At 39.9% G+C, this 19,877-nt stretch overlaps 1 protein-coding gene across 1 annotated transcript; it reads right to left on the bottom strand.

Moving 5' to 3' along the window:
• Positions 1-707: 707 nt before the first annotated feature.
• LOC115101687 (cerebellin-4-like) lies at positions 708-8,937 on the bottom strand. Its single transcript, XM_029621152.2, has 3 exons — positions 8,383-8,937; positions 4,130-4,246; positions 708-3,349 (listed from the first exon to the last, which is right to left on the bottom strand). The coding sequence occupies exons 1-3, from the start codon at positions 8,677-8,679 to the stop codon at positions 3,152-3,154; spliced, it is 612 nt and encodes a 203-aa protein (XP_029477012.1). The 5' UTR covers positions 8,680-8,937; the 3' UTR covers positions 708-3,151.
• Positions 8,938-19,877: the final 10,940 nt, after the last annotated feature.

Genomic DNA, 19,877 nt, shown 5'->3' with positions numbered 1-19,877 from the left:
AACAAAGTCAAGGTATTGGAGTGGCCATCACAAAGCCCTGACCTCAATCCTATAGAAAATGTGTGGGCAGAACTGAAAAAGCGTGTGCGAGCAAGGAGGCCTACAAACCTGACTCAGTTACACCAGCTCTGTCAGGAGGAATGGGCCAAAATTCACCCAACTTATTGTGGGAAGCTTGTGGAAGGCTACCCGAAACGTTTGACCCAAGTTAAATAATTTAAAGACAATGCTACCAAATACTAATTTAGTGTATGTAAACTTCTGATCCACTGCGAATGTGATGAAAGAAATAAAAGCTGAAATAAATAATTCTCTGTACTTTTATTTTGACATTTGACATTCTTAAAATAAAGTGGTGATCCTAACTGACCTAAGACAGGGAATTTTTATTCGGATTAAATGTCAGGAATTGTGAAAACCTGAGTTTAAATGTATTTGGCTAAGGTTTATGTAAACTTCCAACTTCAACTGTATCTGAGAAAATAGCTAATTCTCAATATTCATAATTCATGTACTGTATATTATTACACCAATTAATGTCAAGATAGTTGTAAGACAGCCAGAATGCATTGTCAAACTCACACTCTAAAACACACTGAACATGAGCGTGACCTAAATATGATATGTAAGTCATGTTGGTGATAAATAAAAGTATTGTTTCAGACATTACTGTCTGTATACCAATAAAGACCAGAATTCAACACAGATGCCTCAAATTTAATTTGACAGAAATACAATATGACTGCATGATAAGCTTCTTGGAAATCTCAACAATAATCCATCCATGTTTTCGAATACAGATATTTACCAATGGTGTATTTCATGGATTGCATACTTTCATGTTGTATGTGGAATTATTTTGGAATCCCTAGAATAGATATTTTGGGTTACCGGTATTCACACAACCCCAGTGCTTTTTGAATAAAATACATACTTCGGATTGTTGCCGCCTTCGAATATTGGTCAAGTACATCTACAGTGGTAGTGAAACTTTGTGAGTGATAATCCATTGGCATTATTATAAATTCTTAAGGTAAATTTGTCAGCCAATCATTTGCACAGGATTATTTTTCAGATTCTCAGTTGTAATTGATTTCAATTCAAGAAAGTGAAAAGATTCCATGAAATAATGAAGTAAGTCATTTGAGTCACAATACTTATCACATTATACCACAACAGACAATTGTAAACATACACCTTTTTTTTTTTACTCCATTCTGTACATTCATTCATTCATTCATTCATTTGAAATACAATACTGAGTTGTTTTCTTCTCCAGTGTCCATAATGAGGCCATGTCACTATTATTCAGTCCAGCAGTAAAGCATGTTAATTTGAGAGCTGTGCCAAATGTACAACGATCACACAGAAAGTCTAAATGCATTGACATTATAGGGATTTGAGTTTCCAGACTGAGAATTGTGAAATAGGCCAAACCTATTCCATTCCATTTGGAAATGAACTGTAGCAGCATCAGGTGACAATAGAAGCACACAGCTATACTAACTGAAGCATGAGATTCACACACAAAACACATATTCTCACTACCATGATATTGATATGCACAGAAAACAATTGTTAACTCGGGAATATAAATTAGGAGCAAATCAAACCATTCTGAGTCTAGATAGTATAACTCAATGAATATGGGTAGTACCGTATAGTCACAAAGGTCAAGAGTGAACACAACAGCTGTTCTATAAATGCAAAATGGCTAGCAAGATACTCTCCCTAATTGTATTCAAGGGGAAAGGTTCAAGAATGTGAGTGAGATTAAGTTTGTGTAGAAATTGTCTCCAGTCGTTCCACACACACCTTATTTCTTTTACATTTCATCTGCTGATAGATTAGCTAGAATAATTCCCTTTCCAAATCTCCCAAATGTTTAAAATATTGTTAGAATGCACCGGCTGTATACAAATGGTAAGAAGGAATCTCAGATACTTTGCAGCTGCCACAGATCATGTGGCAGTCATTGATAACATAACAAATTGAAATCATTGGATGCAAAATGCCAAATTTGGTCATTCACTTAAATAAGCATTTAAATTCACCAAGCTATTATAAATGAATGAATGTGTAAATATTCAACAAATAAATAAATGAATGTGCATAAAATGTTTTTAAAAAGTGTTAACATATACCATTGTGATCTCTTCAATGAAGCATTGCACATGACTCCACGGGTGTACCCATCATAGGTCGAAGTTCAAACAAACACATGACATGTGACTGACCACAGACAGGTATAGACATGGCCAGCAGCATAGGCTGTGATGAGGGAGGTCAATAGTGACATAAGTCGCTCTGGATAAGAGCGTCTGCTAAATGACTTAAATGTAAATGTAATAACTAATGCCGTTTCCAACTCTTGAGCATCAACTTGAGCTTCCATTGCTTCTCAGTTCAAATTAAAATATTGCATCTACAATCTATCTGTTTAGACTTATAAAATACTGTGTATATATGTATACAAGGCTAAAGGCTATGCCTGCAATTAAACTGCATTGTGTTCATCTGTCTGCAAACGTTGGGCACATTGTACCCCAATTTGTCAGTAATTCCCTAACACACCAAAAAGTGTTTCTCACACCTACAGAAACAAGTTGGTTGCTCCATTATGGTTCAGACAGCTGATTGTTTAGTGGCCAGAGCTGGTCTAGCAATGAGATCCACGTGGGAATGGCCAGACAAAACAAACGGGTGATGTGCTGTCTGAAACGACCTGGGTTTTTCTATGCAGTCCTACTCAATCACACAGCTTTTTGTATAATCAGATGACACAGGATCTGTCACTGCTAAATACCATGTATGCCACACTTGCTAAGAAAAAACGAATTTCAAAAGATGCTATGCTAAACATATTCTGCGACTATTAAGTTTGTGTGTGAAGAATTGCTGTGAACGCATGTTCGTCTGTTGAAGTCGTTTTTTTGAGCAGTATTGCATTTCAGAGGGATTCCCATTTCCATAAAACATCAAAGCTTTTCAATGTCTCTTTTCTTCTCTCTGTTGTAATCCATGAACACGGAACATGATATTATCCATCCTTTGGCTAGATCCAACTGATGTAGAAATGTTTTGATTATACAGTGACAGTACATTGTTGATAGAGTCATTTGAACGGTGGGGCTTTCTTCTTCTTCTTTTTTTACAGTGGGAAAACAAGGAAACCAGAGAATGTAGAATATTGCCATCCGCCAACTAGATTTCCCTTCTCCAGTTTAAGGTAGACCTTGTCCTCTTTATCCAAAAAGAGCAGAACTCCATTGGTGGCTGCCTCTCGAGTTACGTCTTTGTCACCCGCAAAAGCTGAGATGACAGGTTTCCCATTCAACATTAAGTTCACCTGGATGACCCAAAGAGATAGCAATGAGTGAAAATAAACAAGACAGGGGAGAAATGCAGCTAATGTAGCTACTGTTCTGTACTAAAATATCTTGCCATGCTATGATTGCATTGCCAAACATCATCATCATCCACAGCTACCTAGAGTAGCCATTTGCTATAAACTATTGTTTTAGTTCAAATATGTACAGTTTGCAGGAGCCCTTCGCTTGGTGTACTTTGGAGAGAAAAAACACATTCTTGTTTAGATTAGTTTTGTCACTTTCTTAAATAGCCAGAATAATAAGATTGTATGTTTAATAAGCTCATGTAGTCTACTCCTCCTTCCCCCACCCAGAGACAGCCCAGACCTTTCCAGGCTTCGGGGCTTCACAAAGAGAGGACTGGAAATTGGCACTACTTTTGTGCTAAACACACATCACCAAATTAGAAGATGTGTCTGTGATTTCCCATTGAAGTTCTACAGGACATTTTCCTAGCATTGACACGGTTAACTCTCTCATCTATTGAAATCAAGTGCTTTGTCAGAGATTTGTTTCTGCTTCCTCTAATAACCATTCTGTTAATGCAAATCCAAATGTCCCAATAGGCCTACACAGGAAATAGTCCAGAATAGACGTAGACAAAATAGTCTTAGGCACATTTCCTAATAGATTACAAGCCCCTTTCAAATAATGTAGCCATGGCCATTGTATAGAAAATGAATTGTCTCATGGGAATCACATTATATTATAACTGGAACAAAATTGCTGAATCAATTTGGCCAAAACAAATAGCTTACCTGTATAGTCTGACTCTGGTACACTTTTATAACATGAAAATTAAAACTGTAGATCCCTTTTCTGGGTGACAAAAACACTGACTCCAAAGTGAAATAGTTGCCTATATTCACAAGAACCTGGGGAAAGAAGAATAAAGCATTTTAGAAAGTAAAAAAATATTCTCCTCGCTGACTATTTAAGTCAGACCAGAATATTTATTGCTGCAAGGTCCAATGCAGTCAAAAATGTGATTTTCCTGTGTTTTATATATATTTCCACACTATAAGGTTGGAATAATACTGTGAAATTGTGAAAATTATGATGCCCTTTTAGTATAAGAGCTGTTTGAAATGCCTGAAATTTCAGACTTTTTTGGTGAGAGGGAGTTTTGGCCTCCATGGTAATATCACCATGTGGTAAATGAGTTAATCAACCATTAAGAAAGTTCCAAACGTCTTTTCCAATAACAGCTCATTTTCAGTTTCCCCTCCCCACTCAGACCACTCCCAGACAGACCTAGCAAAATTCTTGCTTGAGAAATTGCCTTATGCTAATAAACTATTTTTGTGTGTTTATTGACATATTAATTGAAAACAGTCACAGTAAGGTACTTAATTGTTACCCAGAAATGATTTAATATTGAGTTTTTTTTAAAACAGACCGTTAACCGGCTGGACCGTTAACGACCAGCTTTTCTTCTGCTGACACAACTATGGTGACAAGATTATCGTGTTAAATCTGGGATATTTCAGTAGTTGTAGACACCTCAACTCCTTAGATAAAATGTACTGACAGTTTTAATCCTGTGATTTGACATCACAAGCAGTGATCTTTTTTTTCACTAATTGGTCTTTTGACCAATCGGATCCGTCCTGAAAAAGATCTGAATTGGGTAATGCTGAGCCTTTAGTGCTTTTTGAGGTCGGTTCGGTTTCAATATTTAAAAAAAATAATGAAATGCACTATGTATGCATTATGTGGGTTAAATGCTGTAACAACACAGAACAAAACAATTACAGTTTTTCTCAATTGCTAAAACACCATTTCTGAAACCTTTGCTCCATTTCCTGAAAACATCAAACACAAAACCTCATCTTCAAGCACTATTTACATAACCTCTGACTCCTCTTGCAAAATGAAACATTCGCCTCAAAACAGTTTTACCTGTGTTCAAAATCAAACACTGCTCTCAAATCATAAACAAAGTGATCAAAACGATATACACTCTCAAGCAGTCAGTAAACAATACACCGAAAAATAGAAAACACATTGTTCAAAACATACAATTCTCAGGGAGAAGTACATTTTTAATCTAAAAGAATATTCATATTTTTCCGTCATTGACTTTTGATGAACGAAAACATGTTCTATCATAGTAGCTCAAAATTGATCAGAAATTACTGCTTTGCTCTTTGCAATTTTGTTTTTTGTTCTTCCTCCTCCTTGTACCCCTATTTTTACAGTACTGTACCGCAAATCTCACAAACCTGTCCTTTGTCTCTGTGATACTGTAATTCTTGTTCTTTGTTGATATGAACCTGCAACCAGTCAAAATCTATTGAGCTGTCAGTACTGTTACAGTTTTTCTCAATTGCTAAAACACTAAAACCCATTGGCTGAACAAAGTTCTCAGTTGCCTGGACTCATTTAGCTAATTATGCAGTCTGTTGTCAATACCTTAAACCATTTCACATGGTAAAACACAATTTGCAGATCTCACTTAGACTTTTCAGCAAAACTCTAAACACATTCTCAAAACACATTCTGCACTCTAATGCACATGTCATCCATACTGGTAAACACAAGTGGCAACAATCAAATAAAAAATAGAGAACATATGTCATTGATTGAACACAACCACTCAAAATGGATTTAATCTGTTTCAAATGATGCGACACAACCAATATAAGCCAGTTCAGAGAGCAAACAGGTTGTTGAAGGTGGGAAGGAGAAAGTCTGAGAATGGATACTGTAGTACAGTGCATTGTAGGCTGTATACTGTACAATGGACAAATTGTATTGCCCTGAACTTTGTGCTTTCCATTTATTAACAGTACTGACTGCTCAATAGATTTTGACTGGTTGCAGGTTCATATCAACAAAGAACAAGAATTACAGTATCACAGAGACAAAGGACAGGTTTGTGAGATGCAGGGTGAAGTACTGTAAAAATAGGGGTACAAGGAGGAGGAAGAACAAAAAACAAAATTGCAAAGAGCAAAGCAGAGTAGTAATTTCTGATACATTTTGAGCTACTATGATAGAACATGTTTTCGTTCATCAAAAGACAATGACGGAAAAATATGATTTTTTTTTTTTTAAATAAAAATGTACTTCTCCCTGAGAATTGTATGTTTTGAACAATGTGTTTTCTATTTTTCGGTGCAGTTTACTGCCTGCTTGAGAATGTATATAATTTTGATCACTTTGTTTATGATTTGAGAGCAGTGTTTGATTTTGAACACAGGTAAAACTGTTTTGAGGCGAATGTTTCATTTTGCAAGAGGAGTCAGAGGTTAGTGCTTGAAGATGAGGTTTTGTGTTGAATGTTTTCAGGAAATGGAGCAAGGTTTCAGAAATGGTGTTTTAGCAATTGAGAAAAACTGTATTAAATGGAAAGCACAATGTTCAGGGCCATACAATTTGTCCATTGTACAGTATACAGCCTAGAATGCACTGTACTACAGTATCCATTCTCAGACTTTCTCCTTTCCACCTTCAACAACCTGTTTGCTCTCTGAACTGGCTTATATTGGTTGTGTCGCATCATTTGAAACAGGTTAAATCAATTTTGAGTGGTTGTGTTCAATCAATCACATATGTTCTCTATTTGTATTTGATTGTTGCCACTTGTGTTTACCAGTATGGATGACATGTGCATTAGAGTGCAGAGTGTGTTTTGAGAATGAGAATGTGTTTAGAGTTTTGCTGAAAAGTGAGATCTGCAAATTGTGTTTTACCATGTGAAATGGTTTAAGGTATTGGCAACAGACTGCATAATTAGCTAAATGAGTCCAGGCAACTGAGAACTTTGTACAGCCAATGGGCTTGAGTGTTTTAGCAATTGAGAAAAACTGTAATAAACATCCCATGATGGTAGTGACTGCCCATTACTGCTTATCACTTATTAACCATCACTTATTCACATTACTTTACTTGAATAAAATATTTCAGTTGTCGTGTACATTTAATTTGTTTTATTTGACGACTTTATTTCATTCCTAGTCATCATCTAATGTCTATTGAGCTGCTGCCTATGCTGTCTGACAAAATCGCTATTTTAGTAGTTCTTCAAAGTAAATAAGGCATACTTTTATGACTGTTGAATACCAACTATCAATCACTTAGATCATAGTTTCCCAAACTCGGTCCTGGGGCCCACCTTGGTGTACGAATTGGTTTTTGGCCAAGCACTACACAGCTCATTCAAATAATCAAAGCTTAATGATGAGTTGGTTATTTGAATAAGCTGCGTAGTGCTAGAGGTAAAATCCTAAATGTGTACCCAGGGGGGCCCCAGGACCGAGTTTGGGAAACCCTGACTTAGATCATGTATTTTCAGATAGAGATACCTCACGAAGAAACTGCTCTCTATGTATCCCCTCTTGAATTTGTCTGCCTGTGTAAATGCAGCCTACTAGTCCAGCAGCAACTACTTGACACAGGAGCTGCACTCTTCTCCAATAGTCTCTCTTCCAATTAGGCAGATTCAGTCAGTGATTTATGTAAAGTGTTGGTTATGCCAGTTGAGATGCCACCAGGAAGTGATATAAAACAGTGATTTTAGGTTAATTCAAACACGGAACAAAAGTTAAATGCACTGCATTTACTCCATAGAAAATGGCACTGTCTCAATTCAGAGTACCACCCAATCAAACTGATGAAGCCAAACATCTCCTGTGTGTGTGTATGTGAGAGAGAGAGAGTGAGAGCGAGAGAGAGAGAGATGCCCAGGTAGGTGTGAGTGTGCTATGCACTATTCTCAGTGATAAACCCATTGCTGCTGATTAAACCCATTATTATTGATTAATCATTCAAATGCAATCAATCATTAGGTATGTAGGTTGCTGTCTAAACCAATGTTAGACTCTTCCAGAACAACTATTTTTTTAAAGAATATTTGTATTTAGTTATACTTTGGGGGAATAACCTGTCACTGTGTGGTCGATTAGCTATGTAAAACGTTGATTTTAAACAGCATTGCAACTTTGATGTTATAAAGTTGAAGTAAAACAAACCAGCCCTATATCAAAAACAACGTAAACAGTCTTACTTGGTCGAAGTATATGATTCTTGTTTTATTACTCATCTCCGACGGTTCGTGATTGTTGCTCCGGACCGCAGAAAAAGCCACCTTGGAGTTTGCCGCGCGCACCGAAATGCCTAGAGGAGAGGACGAGCCCTTCCAATCCGTAGTCGGATTAGAGTCGCAAACCACAAGACATTTACCCTCCAGGACTATAGGCTCCGTGTCATTCTGAGCTCCCACAAACTCAGAGATCAACGCCAAACTAAACATAAGAACAATATATTTTACCATCGCATTGTCCAACAACCCTAACAGCACCATTTTAAAAAAGACCCTCTCTGTATCAAATTCCACGTCCTCCTCTTTGGTCCCCCGTCGCAGACGCTTCTGACGCGATACGATTATTTTCTTGGATCCAGCAGTATGCTATATTGGTGAAAGAAAGCGACGACTTCAAATGTTGACAACAACTGATGGAAATTAACATCCCGATGATTTTCTCTTTGTCTCATTTTTATCATTTAGATTATGTTTGTGATTGAGTTAAAAATACAAAATAGATGGCTGCACGAGGCTGGCATGAAGGGTTCAGTCTGAGAAGAAGCGCAATAACATTTTTCTGACTAGTGCTCTGTGACTCTCCACATTACGCGTGTTGACTGTTAGTCCCAGTTGTGATATGCCCACGATCCAGACACGTCCATTTAGCAACGTATGCGTAAATATTTCCCGCACATAAAACAATGTCTTAATTTGTAGCTTACATTTTAGTTTTAGCCCTATTATGAATCTTTTATCTCGTTTTAAATCTTTGAGTATTTCAGTATTTCTGTACCAGACTGCTGTTCAGGAAAGTTAGAATGATGAGATTGGATACATAATGGATGTAAAGCACATGGACTATTAATCAATTCATCTTTGGCGATAAGCATTATTGTTTGGAGACTAAACCAAGCATTTTGTTTAGAACAGTAGATATTTGGTATTTTATTTACCATAACATATAATAAACATTATATTTTTATGTTTTATTTAACTCGGCAAGTCAGTTAAGTACAAATTAGTCCGTATTTACAATGACTGCCTACCAAAAGGCAAAAGGCCTCCTGGAGAGGGGGCTGGGATTTTTTTTTTTAATTAAAAATTAAATACATAAATATATGACAAAACATGGAACACACATCATGACAAGACAGACAACACAACACTACATAAAGAGAGACCTAAGACAACAACATAGTAAGGCAGCAACACATGACAACACAGAATGGTAGCAACACAACAATAACATGATAGCAACACAACATGGTAGCAGCACAAAACATGGTACAAACATTATTGGTCACAGACAACAGTACAAGGGGCAAGAAGGTAGAGACAATAATACATCACACGAAGCAGCCACAACTGTCAGTAAGAGTGTCCATGATTGAGTCTTTGAGTGAAGAGATTGAGATAAAACTGTCCCAGTTTGACTGTTTGTTGCAGCTTGTTCCAGTCGCTAGCTGCAGCAAACTGAAAAGAGGAGCGACCCAGGGATGTGTGTGCTTTGGGAACCTTTAACACAATGTGACTGGCAAAATGGGTGTTGTATGGAGGATGAGGGCTGCAGTAGATATCTCAGATACGGGGGAGTGAGGCTTAAGAGGGTTTTATAAATAAGCATCAACCAGTGGGTCTTGCGATGGGCCTACAGAGATGACCAGTTTACCAGAGAGTATAGAGTGCAGGGATGTGTCCTATAAGGAGCATTGGTAGCCGAATGGTAAAGAACATCAAGCCACTCGAGAGCACCCTTACCTGCTGATCTATAAATTATGTCTCTGTAATCTAGCATGGGTAGGATGGCCATCTGAATCAGCGTTAGTTTGCCAGCTGAGGAAACCAAGTCTAGATCTAACTTTATCCTGCAGCTTTAATATGCGCTGAGAGAAGGACAGTGTACCGTCTAGCCATACTCCCAAGTACTTGTATGAGGTGACTATGAGGTGACTACCTCAAGATCCAAACAGTCAGAGGTATTAATCACACCTGGGGGAGAGGGGCATTCTTCTTACCAAACCACATGTTGTTTTGGAGGTGTTCCGACCCAGGTTTAAGGGTAGAGAAAGCTTGTTGGACCCTAAGAAAGTTTTGTTGTATAGAGTTTAACACAAAACAATGTATCAACAATGTATACACCCAACACTCCACAAAGGGTCCCTTAAATGGAAACAAACTAAATGGAACCATTAAATGTAATGGAATTCACTATTTTTATTTTTATTTAACCTTTATTTAACTAGACAAGTCAATTAAGAACAAATTCTTATTTACAATGATGGCCTACCCCGGCCAAACCCGGACGACGCTGGGACAATTGTGCGCCGCGCTATGTGACTCCCAATTACGGCCGGATGTGATACAGCCTAGATTCGAACCAGGGACTGTAGTGACGCCTCTTGCACTGAGATGCAAGACCCGTGTGCCACACTAAATGGAATTACAACGTTTTAGACCCCTCTGCATGGTGAATATTTCAATTTTGTCAACAATATGATGCTCTGCTGTGTTATATAAGCATCACAAAATGGAGGGCAAGGGGGTACCACCATGCCAATCTGAAGTGCTGTCATTGCAATATGAGTGATTTTGTACAATTCACACAGCTTTGACAACAATACCTGATGCATTGTGCATTGCCAATATGTTTCCATGGCAATAGGAATTTCTGAGCTCAGGGGCTGTGATTGAAAAAGGACCATGTATCCTTGTGTGCTATAACCTTTGTGGCATGTGTGCCTGATGTCTATCAATGAGAGAAGTATGGCTACTTGCACGATGACAGGCAGAAAATACATATTTTTGTAAGATGAGATGTTTTTTGGGACGGGTCTTGTCGTGATGTTGCCCACACAGGACATTGTGAATCACTACAGATACTGAATGCAACATTGCCACATTAGAATGGTCATCCTACCTAACATGTATTGTAACGTTGTTCTACAGTGGAGTGGGTGTTCGCAGGCGCTATGGTGTCAAGAGGTTACTGTTTCAGTATGATATGTTAGATAAAGGAATAAAGACAGGCACCAATGTCAGGTTCAATAGCCTTGTTTGTGCATTGTACAAATCCCTACAACTGGAGTCCGGGGAACAGTCCGGCTAGTCGATTACCTATCAACTAGACTCAATAACATCATCCTTTTCAATAGAAAGTGCAAACATAAAGGCATAACATTACATTTTTAACAGTCAGGTCATAACAATAGAAAAAGCATTACATTTTCTTTTTTACTTCAGTTGTCATCTTCCTTTTTTTAATTTCAATTGAATTATTTAAGAAAAAATATAGATTTTAATTAACCGAGGGCAAGTTAACAGTCCCTTGTTAACTGTCCGGTGGCTTGCACAGCCGACCCACCCGTGAGTAAGTATTGGCTCTGACAGGGGTAGGATTAGGGGCACGAGCTGGAGAGCTTGGTGGGGTAGAAGCCTCACCTTCAGTTGGCCCATGTCTCAATTCTGCACCCCTTACCCTTAGGCCTGGACTGTGATCCAGCTCATCTAGGTGAGTGTATGGCGTGTTCTGGTTTGTCTGCTCTGCTACGCGCAGATCCACCCGATTGCGACGACAGAGGGCGCCACCAACATCCACCAGGTAAGAACGTGGTGCAACTCTCTGCAGGCATGTGCCCAGCCTCCAAAGTCCTGTGTGGTCTCCCGGCAGCGGTTTCATCCTTATCGTTTCACCCACCTCCAGCTCTGGTAGGTCTCGAGAAGCACTTAGCGAGCTGCTTTCTGTGACGCAGTTTGTCCGTGACGCCAACCATGACGCAGGGCTCAAGTAGCTTGTTAGCTACGGGGATGGTAGTCTTCAGACGTCTGGACAGAAGGCGTTGTGCTGGGCTGCTGTCCATGTTTTCGGTGGGTGTGTTCCTCCACTGTAAGATCGCTTTCCATGGGTCGTTGCTGTCGCGCAAGGCCCTGCTTAACAGGTTTTTTGCAATCTTGACAGCTGATTCTGCCTTGCCATTTGCTTTTGGGTGTCTTGGAGAGGAGGTCACGTGGTCAAACTCCCATTCTGAGGCGAAACGCTTGAACTGTGCAGTTAATTGTGGGCCATTGTCCGTGATTACCTTGTCAGGCTGACCTTGCCTTGCAAACTGCGCCTTGCAGCGCTTTATGACCGTCTCTGCAGACAAGTCAGGGAGCAGTTCAATTTCCCAAAAGTCAGAGTAGTGATCAACGATGAGAAGATAGTCCTTTTGTCTGTGGCTGAATAAGTCCATGCTGACGATTTGCCAGGCCCTTGTGGGCAGTTCGTGTGACATCATGGTTTCCTTTTGCTGTTCATGAGCGTACTCGTTGCATGTGGTACAGTTGCTGACAAAGTCTTTAATTTCTGCTTGCATGTTTGGCCAGTATAATGTTTCACGAGCCTGGCGGTAGCATGCATCACCTCCAACGTGACTGGAGTGTATGCGGGTAAGCATCTCTGGACGTAGTGATTTGGGAATAATGACCTTCTGACCTCTGAACAAGACGCCATTTTGCACGCTGATCTCACCTCGAAAGGTCCAGTATTCTCTCACTGTGAAAGGTGTCTCCTCTTTCAGGTATGGCCAACCTGCGAGAGCCATGGACTTCAGTGACTGTAGGCGTTCGTCCTTGTCAGTGTGTTGCCTTATCTGGGCTAGGCGGTGATATGTGACATTTAAGTAGTCTGCCTGATTGATCTGTTGAACATCTTGTTGTTCCTGCTGTAGCGAACAGATGGCCTGCCGCTGATAGACAGTGCCTCTGCCTGTACATTGTGTTTTTGCCCTGCTCAGTGTGTCGCTGATGTACATCTCTGGTCCTGGCTTGTAAATGACCTTCTGGCTGTAGTTTTGCAGAGTCAGGAGCATGCTTTGAAGCCTCTTGGGCGCGTTGAGGAGAGGTTTACTGAATATGACAATGAGTGGTTTGTGGTCAGTTTCAGCGATGACCAGGTCTCGCCCATATAAGTAGTGATGGAATCGCTGGCAGGAGAAGACGATGCTGAGGCACTCTTTCTCAATTTGTGCATAGTTTTGTTCGGTGGGGGTGAGCGCTCTCGAGGCAAACGCAACGGGCTGGCCTTCCTGCATAAGGCAGCATCCAAGTCCCCTTTGGCTGGAGTCGCTCTGGATTGTGACAGGCTTCATGACGTCGTAGTAGCGCAACACTGGCATGGATGAAGCCAGAGATTTCATCTCCTGCACTGCGGCCTCGTGCTTGGGTAGCCAGTGCCATGGTGTGTCTTTGTCCAGCAACCGGCGCAGAGGCTCACAGACTGCTGATAGGTGTGGCATGAACTTTGCAAGATAGTTTGCAAAGCCAATGAGACGCTGTACTCCTTTTGCATCAGACGGGTTTGGCATGTCGAGGATCGCTCTGACCTTGTCTGGGTCCGGCTTCAGGCCTTTTGCCGAGAGAATGTGGCCATGGAAGTGGACGTCTTTCACCTTGAACTGCAGCTTCTTCAGGCCAAGGCGAAGCTTAACTGATCGGCAGCGCTCCATCAGTGCCAGGAGCTTCACATCGTGGTCGCGTACTGCTTCTTCGTCTGTGTCACCACAGCCTACGATCAGGACATCATCGGCGATGGGTTCAATGCCCTTGAGCCCAGCCAGTAACTCGTGCTGCTTACGTTGGTATATCTCAGGCGCCACTCAGACACCGCCTGACTGTTCCCCGGACTCCAGTTGTAGGGATTTGTACAATGCACAAACAAGGCTATTGAACCTGACATTGGTGTCTGTCTTTATCCCTCTTCTGACACCATGTTTCAGTATGATATGTTAGATAAAGGAATAAAGACAGACACCAATGTCAGGTTCAATAGCCTTGTTTGTGCATTGTACAAATCCCTACAACTGGAGTCCGGGGAACAGTCCGGCTAGTCGATTACCTATCAACTAGACTCCGTAACAGTTACCTACCATACAGTAGTACCCTACATATAACATATATAGTATCCTACTATAACCGTCTTGACCCCACCAGTAAAGAAGAACAAGCATTAAAGAGTGCTATGGGGTATAGATGGTCACGGGTGCAATATCTTACATGTTACTTAATGGGTCATTGAACATTCTGACAGCATGCAATACATCTGCAGCTCTCAACATTCCACTTGACTTGTGAGCTACACACAGGGCATTTACATGGCCGTGTAATGCATCTGAAATGATGTCTTGAGACTTGTTGTGCAGTATGATGGTGACTGAATGATAAACTGTGATTTGGAATGTCACATCAAATACCTGAGATCCAGATCCGTCACTATCCACACGTTCTCCTTTGATCAAATAAATAACCAATTAACTTGTTGTTACAGCAAGTTGATGATTGTGGGAAAGTGTCTTCTTTACTGTTCATAGAAAATGTATCATTAAAGATGGATTCCGCTGTAGGGGGAAACAGCGCCACTGTCCGTCGCAGCACGCTGAGGAGCGTCGCGCAGCATGGTAAAAAAAGAAGAAATTGCAGTAGAGCGCCCTTCTATCCGGCTTGATTATCCGAGGGGGGGAAAACAGTGTTGGTTGTTTGCAGTAACTTCTTTGTTGTTGTAATATCCCGAACGAAAGTGGCCGATTCACCAGCACGGATTCCGGCATTAAATGTTAAATCAAATCATGTTAAATGTCACTATTTTATGCAACTTTTAGTAAGTGGAAATGAAACATTTTATCTTAAACATTATAAAGAATCAGTTTTCCGGTAATGAACTGTAATTAAATGTATCTTTGGCACAACAGCCACGGGAGAAGCTGGGCCAGAAATCTATTCCTGGATGACTGTGCAACTGATGAGTACAATTTATTGTAGAGAACCACAAATAATGATTCAATGATTCAACCTGTTGAATACTTCAGAAAGTATTCATACCCCTTGACTTCTTCCACATTTTGCTGTGTTACAGCCTGAATTCAAAATAGATTAAATAGATTTTTCTTCTCACCCATCTCCACACAATACCACAAGGACAAAGTCAAAATATGTTTTTAGACATTTTGCAAATATATTCAATTAAATACAGAAATAATGAATTTACATAAGTATTCAAATCCCAAAGTCAATAAATGTTAAGACATATTTGGCAGTGATTACAGCTGTGTCTTTCTGTCTAAGTCTCTAAGAGCTTTGCACACTAGAAATAGATGCCCTTCTTTACGAAGCATTGGAAAACCTCCCTGGTCTTTGTGGTTGAATCTGTGTTTGAAATTCACTGCTCGGCTAAAGGACCTTACAGATAATTGTATATGTGGGGTATGTGTGAGATTCAAACATCAGTGCTCTACCTGATCTATGGGTATAACATCTGTTATATAAACACTATTCTATAACCTTTTGTGATTCTTTAGATATATTAAAACCCTTTGGTTGAAATCAATTCCCCTGAATAGAGGTGAGCAACAACATAACTTGCCAATTATTTTTTATTGATATTCCCCTTTAAGACTCGCTGCTGTAACCTCCCTCCTCTGCTGTGTAGGTGAAGACATGCCTCTATAAAATGGCTCAGCTTCTGACTTTGAAACAGAGCACAAATCACATTAATATTCTGCCAGCAGCCCCCAGCATTTCATTCATTTGAAATAAATTGGAGAAAAAAAAGTTGTTGTCAAAATAACACATTTTGGAGCTTGACACAGAAAGAAATGAGAAGGACGTAGATGTTTTATCCAATGGCAATGCTGCATAGCCCATTTATAGACCTACACAATGCACTGTAAACTGACTAGCCACATATACTGTAGCACACACTAGTCACTGTAACAATGGTCCTAACAACATCTGGTTAATGGTAACCATTAGATTTAGAGTAAAACTATTTGGTCAAAGTAGAGATCCTAGAGAGAGATGGTTGAACAGAGGCCATCATAGAAAAGCATGTGTTATGATATGAGATTGACTTGCTGTTGCTTTCACCTCAGACAGTTGTATGATCAGTGGGAGGGAAACATGAAAGACTTTGGGAGAGTGATCAAGCTTGGCCCATCACAATACGGTCAGCAGTCGACACTTTAAGAGGATAACTATCTAGGGCTGGAAATAAGTATTTGTCACAGAGAAACAAACAAGGTTTCTCTCTTGCGAATGTCAACTTACAGTAAGTACAAGTTACAGTGCCTTCAGAAAATATTCGTACCCCTTGACTTATTCCACATTTTGTTGTGTTACAGCCAATACACGATCTACACAGAATACCCCATAATGAAAAAGTGAAAAGTTTTTTTGTAATGAAATGCAGAAATATCTAATTTACTTAAATATTCACACCCCTGAGTCCATACTTTGTAGAAGCACATTTGGCAGTGATTACAGCTGTGAGTCTTTCTAGGTAAGTCTCTAAGAGCGTTCCACATCTTGTGCAACAATTGCCCATGATTCTTCTAAAAAAAAAAAAAAAAAATTCAGGTCATAACATAGATTTTCATGATTTAAGCCAAAACTGTATCTCAACCACTCGGGAACATCACCGTCTTCTTGGTAAGAAACTCCAGTGTAGATTTGGACTTGTGTTTTAGGTTATTGTCCTGCTGAAAGGTGAATTCATCTCCCAGTGTCTGATGGAAAGTATACTGAACCAGGTTTTAGCATTCCATCTATTTTTTTTATCCTCAAAAACTCCCTAGTCCTTAATGATTATAAGCATACCCACAACACAATGCAGCCACCACTATGCTTGAAAATATGGAGTGTTACTCAGTAATATGTTGAATTGGATTTGCCCCAAACATAACACTTTGTTTTCAGGACAAAAAGTGAATTGCTTCGCCACATTTTTTTGCAGCATTACTTTAGTGCCTTGTTGCAAACAGGATGCATGTATTGGAATATTTTCTATTCAGTACAGGATTCCTTCTTTTCACTCTGTCAATTAGGTTAGTAATTGTGGAGTAACTACAATGTTGAGTTAGGAAGGATGTCTGTATTTTTGTAGTGACTGGGTGTATTGATACACCATCCAAAGTGTAATTAATAACTTCACAATGCTCAAAGGGATATTCAATATCTGCTTTTCTTTTTCTTTTTATAACCCATCTACGAATATGTTTAGGGAGTAAATGCCTTTGCGAGGCATTGGAGAACCTCCTTGGTATTTGTGGCTTGACTGAGGGACCTTACAATTAATTGTATGTGTGGGGTACAGAGATGAGGTAGTCAATAAAAAAATCATGTTAAACACTATTATTGCACACAAGAGTGAATCCATGCAACTTATGTGACTTGTTAAGCAAATATTTACTTCAGAACTTATTTTGGCTGGCCATAATAAATTGGTTGAATACTTATTGACTCACGACATTTCAGCTTTAAATGTTTTATTAATTTGTCAAAAAATATATAAAAAAATAAACATATCTAGCCATTCCTGCATTGTCTTGGCTGTGTGCTTAGGGTCGTTGTCCTGATGGAAGGTGAACCTTCGCCCCAGTCTGAGGTCCTGAGAGCTCTGGAGCAGGTTTTCATCAAGGATCTCTCTGTAATTTGCTCTGTTCATCTTTCCCTCAATCCTGACTAGTCTCCCAGTCCTTGCCGCTGAAAAACATCCCCACAGTGTGATGCTGCCAGCACCATTTTTTAAATTCTTTTTAAAATGTAACTAGGCAAATCAGTTAAGAACAAATTCCTATTTACAATGACGGCCTACCAAACGAAACGGCCTTTCAAATTAAAATAAAAAAAATATAGGACAAAACACACATCACGACGAGACAACACTACATAAAGAGAGACCTAAGACAACAACATAGCATGGTAACAACACAACGTGGTAGCAGCACAAAACATGGTACAAACATTGGGCACAGACAAGAGCACAAAGGGCAAGAAGGTAGAGATAATACATAACGCAAAGCAGCCATATGTAACGCCGTTCTTCGTTTGTAGAAAGAGAGTCGGACCGAAATGCAGCGTGTAGGTTACTCATGTGCTTTAATAAAGGAAATAGCGATACATGAAATAACTGTGAGATACAAAACAACAAACGGAACGTGAAACTATACAGCCTATCTGGTGAATACACAAAGACAGGTACAATCACCCACGAAATACAACGTGAACACAGGCTACCTAAATACGGTTCCCAATCCGAGACAACGAGAAGCACCTGACTCTTAATTGAGAACCGCCTCAGGCAGCCAAACCTATACCACACCCCTAATCAGCCGCAATCCCAAATAATACAAACCCCAATACGAAACACAACATATATACCCATGTCACACCCTGGCCTACCCAAACTATACCAAAAACACAAAATATAATGACCAAGGCGTGACACCATAACTGTTCTTCACCGTAGGGATGGTGCAATCCCATTGGCATTCATGCCAAAGAGTTTGATCTTGGTTTCTTCAGACCAGAGAATCTTGTTTCTCATGCTCTGAGTCTTTTATGTGCCTTTTGGCAAACTCCAAGCGGGCCCTCATGTACCTTTACTGAGGAGTGGCTTCCATCTGGCCACTCTACCATAAAGGCCTGATTGGTAGAGTGCTACAGAGATGGGTGAACCTTCCAGAAGGACAACCATCTCCACAGAGGAACTCTGGAGCTCTGTCAGAGTGGTCATTGGGTACTTGGTCACCTCCCTGACCAAGGCCCTTCTCCCCCAATTGCTCAGTTTGGCTGGGCGGCCAGCTCTAGGAAGAGTCCTCTTCACTATTAGTTCTTTAGTGAAGAGGTCCTCTACCAACAATCTGAAATGCCCAAAAGGCACCAATGCATCCAACTGAAGGGTATTCTGAAGATTGTTCCATATGTGAGGTGCAAAAAACTTTGTAGTGACAGAATACATTTCAAGAGTTAGCTATCTCTGTGACCGCGTATGGTATCTCATAGTAGATATTAGCAATGTTAGGTAAACTCTTGTTAACAGGGTGATGGTTAACAGACCGTATGCTTGGTAGCTTGAATTGGAGCACACGGACTGTCTGCCACTCACACTCATATCTAACATATAGGTCAAACACATCACCTACTCTAGGTGTTTTTAACACAGAGTGGTAGTGGGAGTCGAGGTGCCATACACATATCTGCATCTTACATAAAAACAACCTGATTGAGGTTTCACACTTGACATGACCAAGTATTTGAAGTCGTGGATATGAAGTGAAAATGATATTTGCTTCAAGCCTCAAGCCTATGGCAGGAAAAGTGTACTTAATGAAATAAAATGAAAGCATAGCAAGCACACATAGGCAGGATGAAAATAGGGTATAATTTTCTCAGGAACTTTCATGCATAATATTTGCACTGGATGTACGTTTCTAGGTCCTGCACAAACTGAAACATGGGACAGTTTTAGTTGCTGTGTATTTTAGTTGCGGTGTCAAGGTCATTTATATTGAACATACACTCACCGGTAGGTTTATTAGGTACATCCATCTAGTACAGGGTCACTTTTGCCTCCAGAACATCCTGAATTATTCGGGGCATGGATTCTACAAGTCGGAAACGTTCACAGGGATGTTGGTCCATGCTGACGTGATGGCATCACGCAGTTG

Source organism: Oncorhynchus nerka, linkage group LG20 (assembly GCF_034236695.1).
Source record: "Oncorhynchus nerka isolate Pitt River linkage group LG20, Oner_Uvic_2.0, whole genome shotgun sequence".
Taxonomy (NCBI): domain Eukaryota; kingdom Metazoa; phylum Chordata; class Actinopteri; order Salmoniformes; family Salmonidae; genus Oncorhynchus; species Oncorhynchus nerka.
The sequence above is the reverse complement of the archived record's forward strand: the minus strand, read 5'-3'. Positions and strand labels throughout refer to the sequence as shown.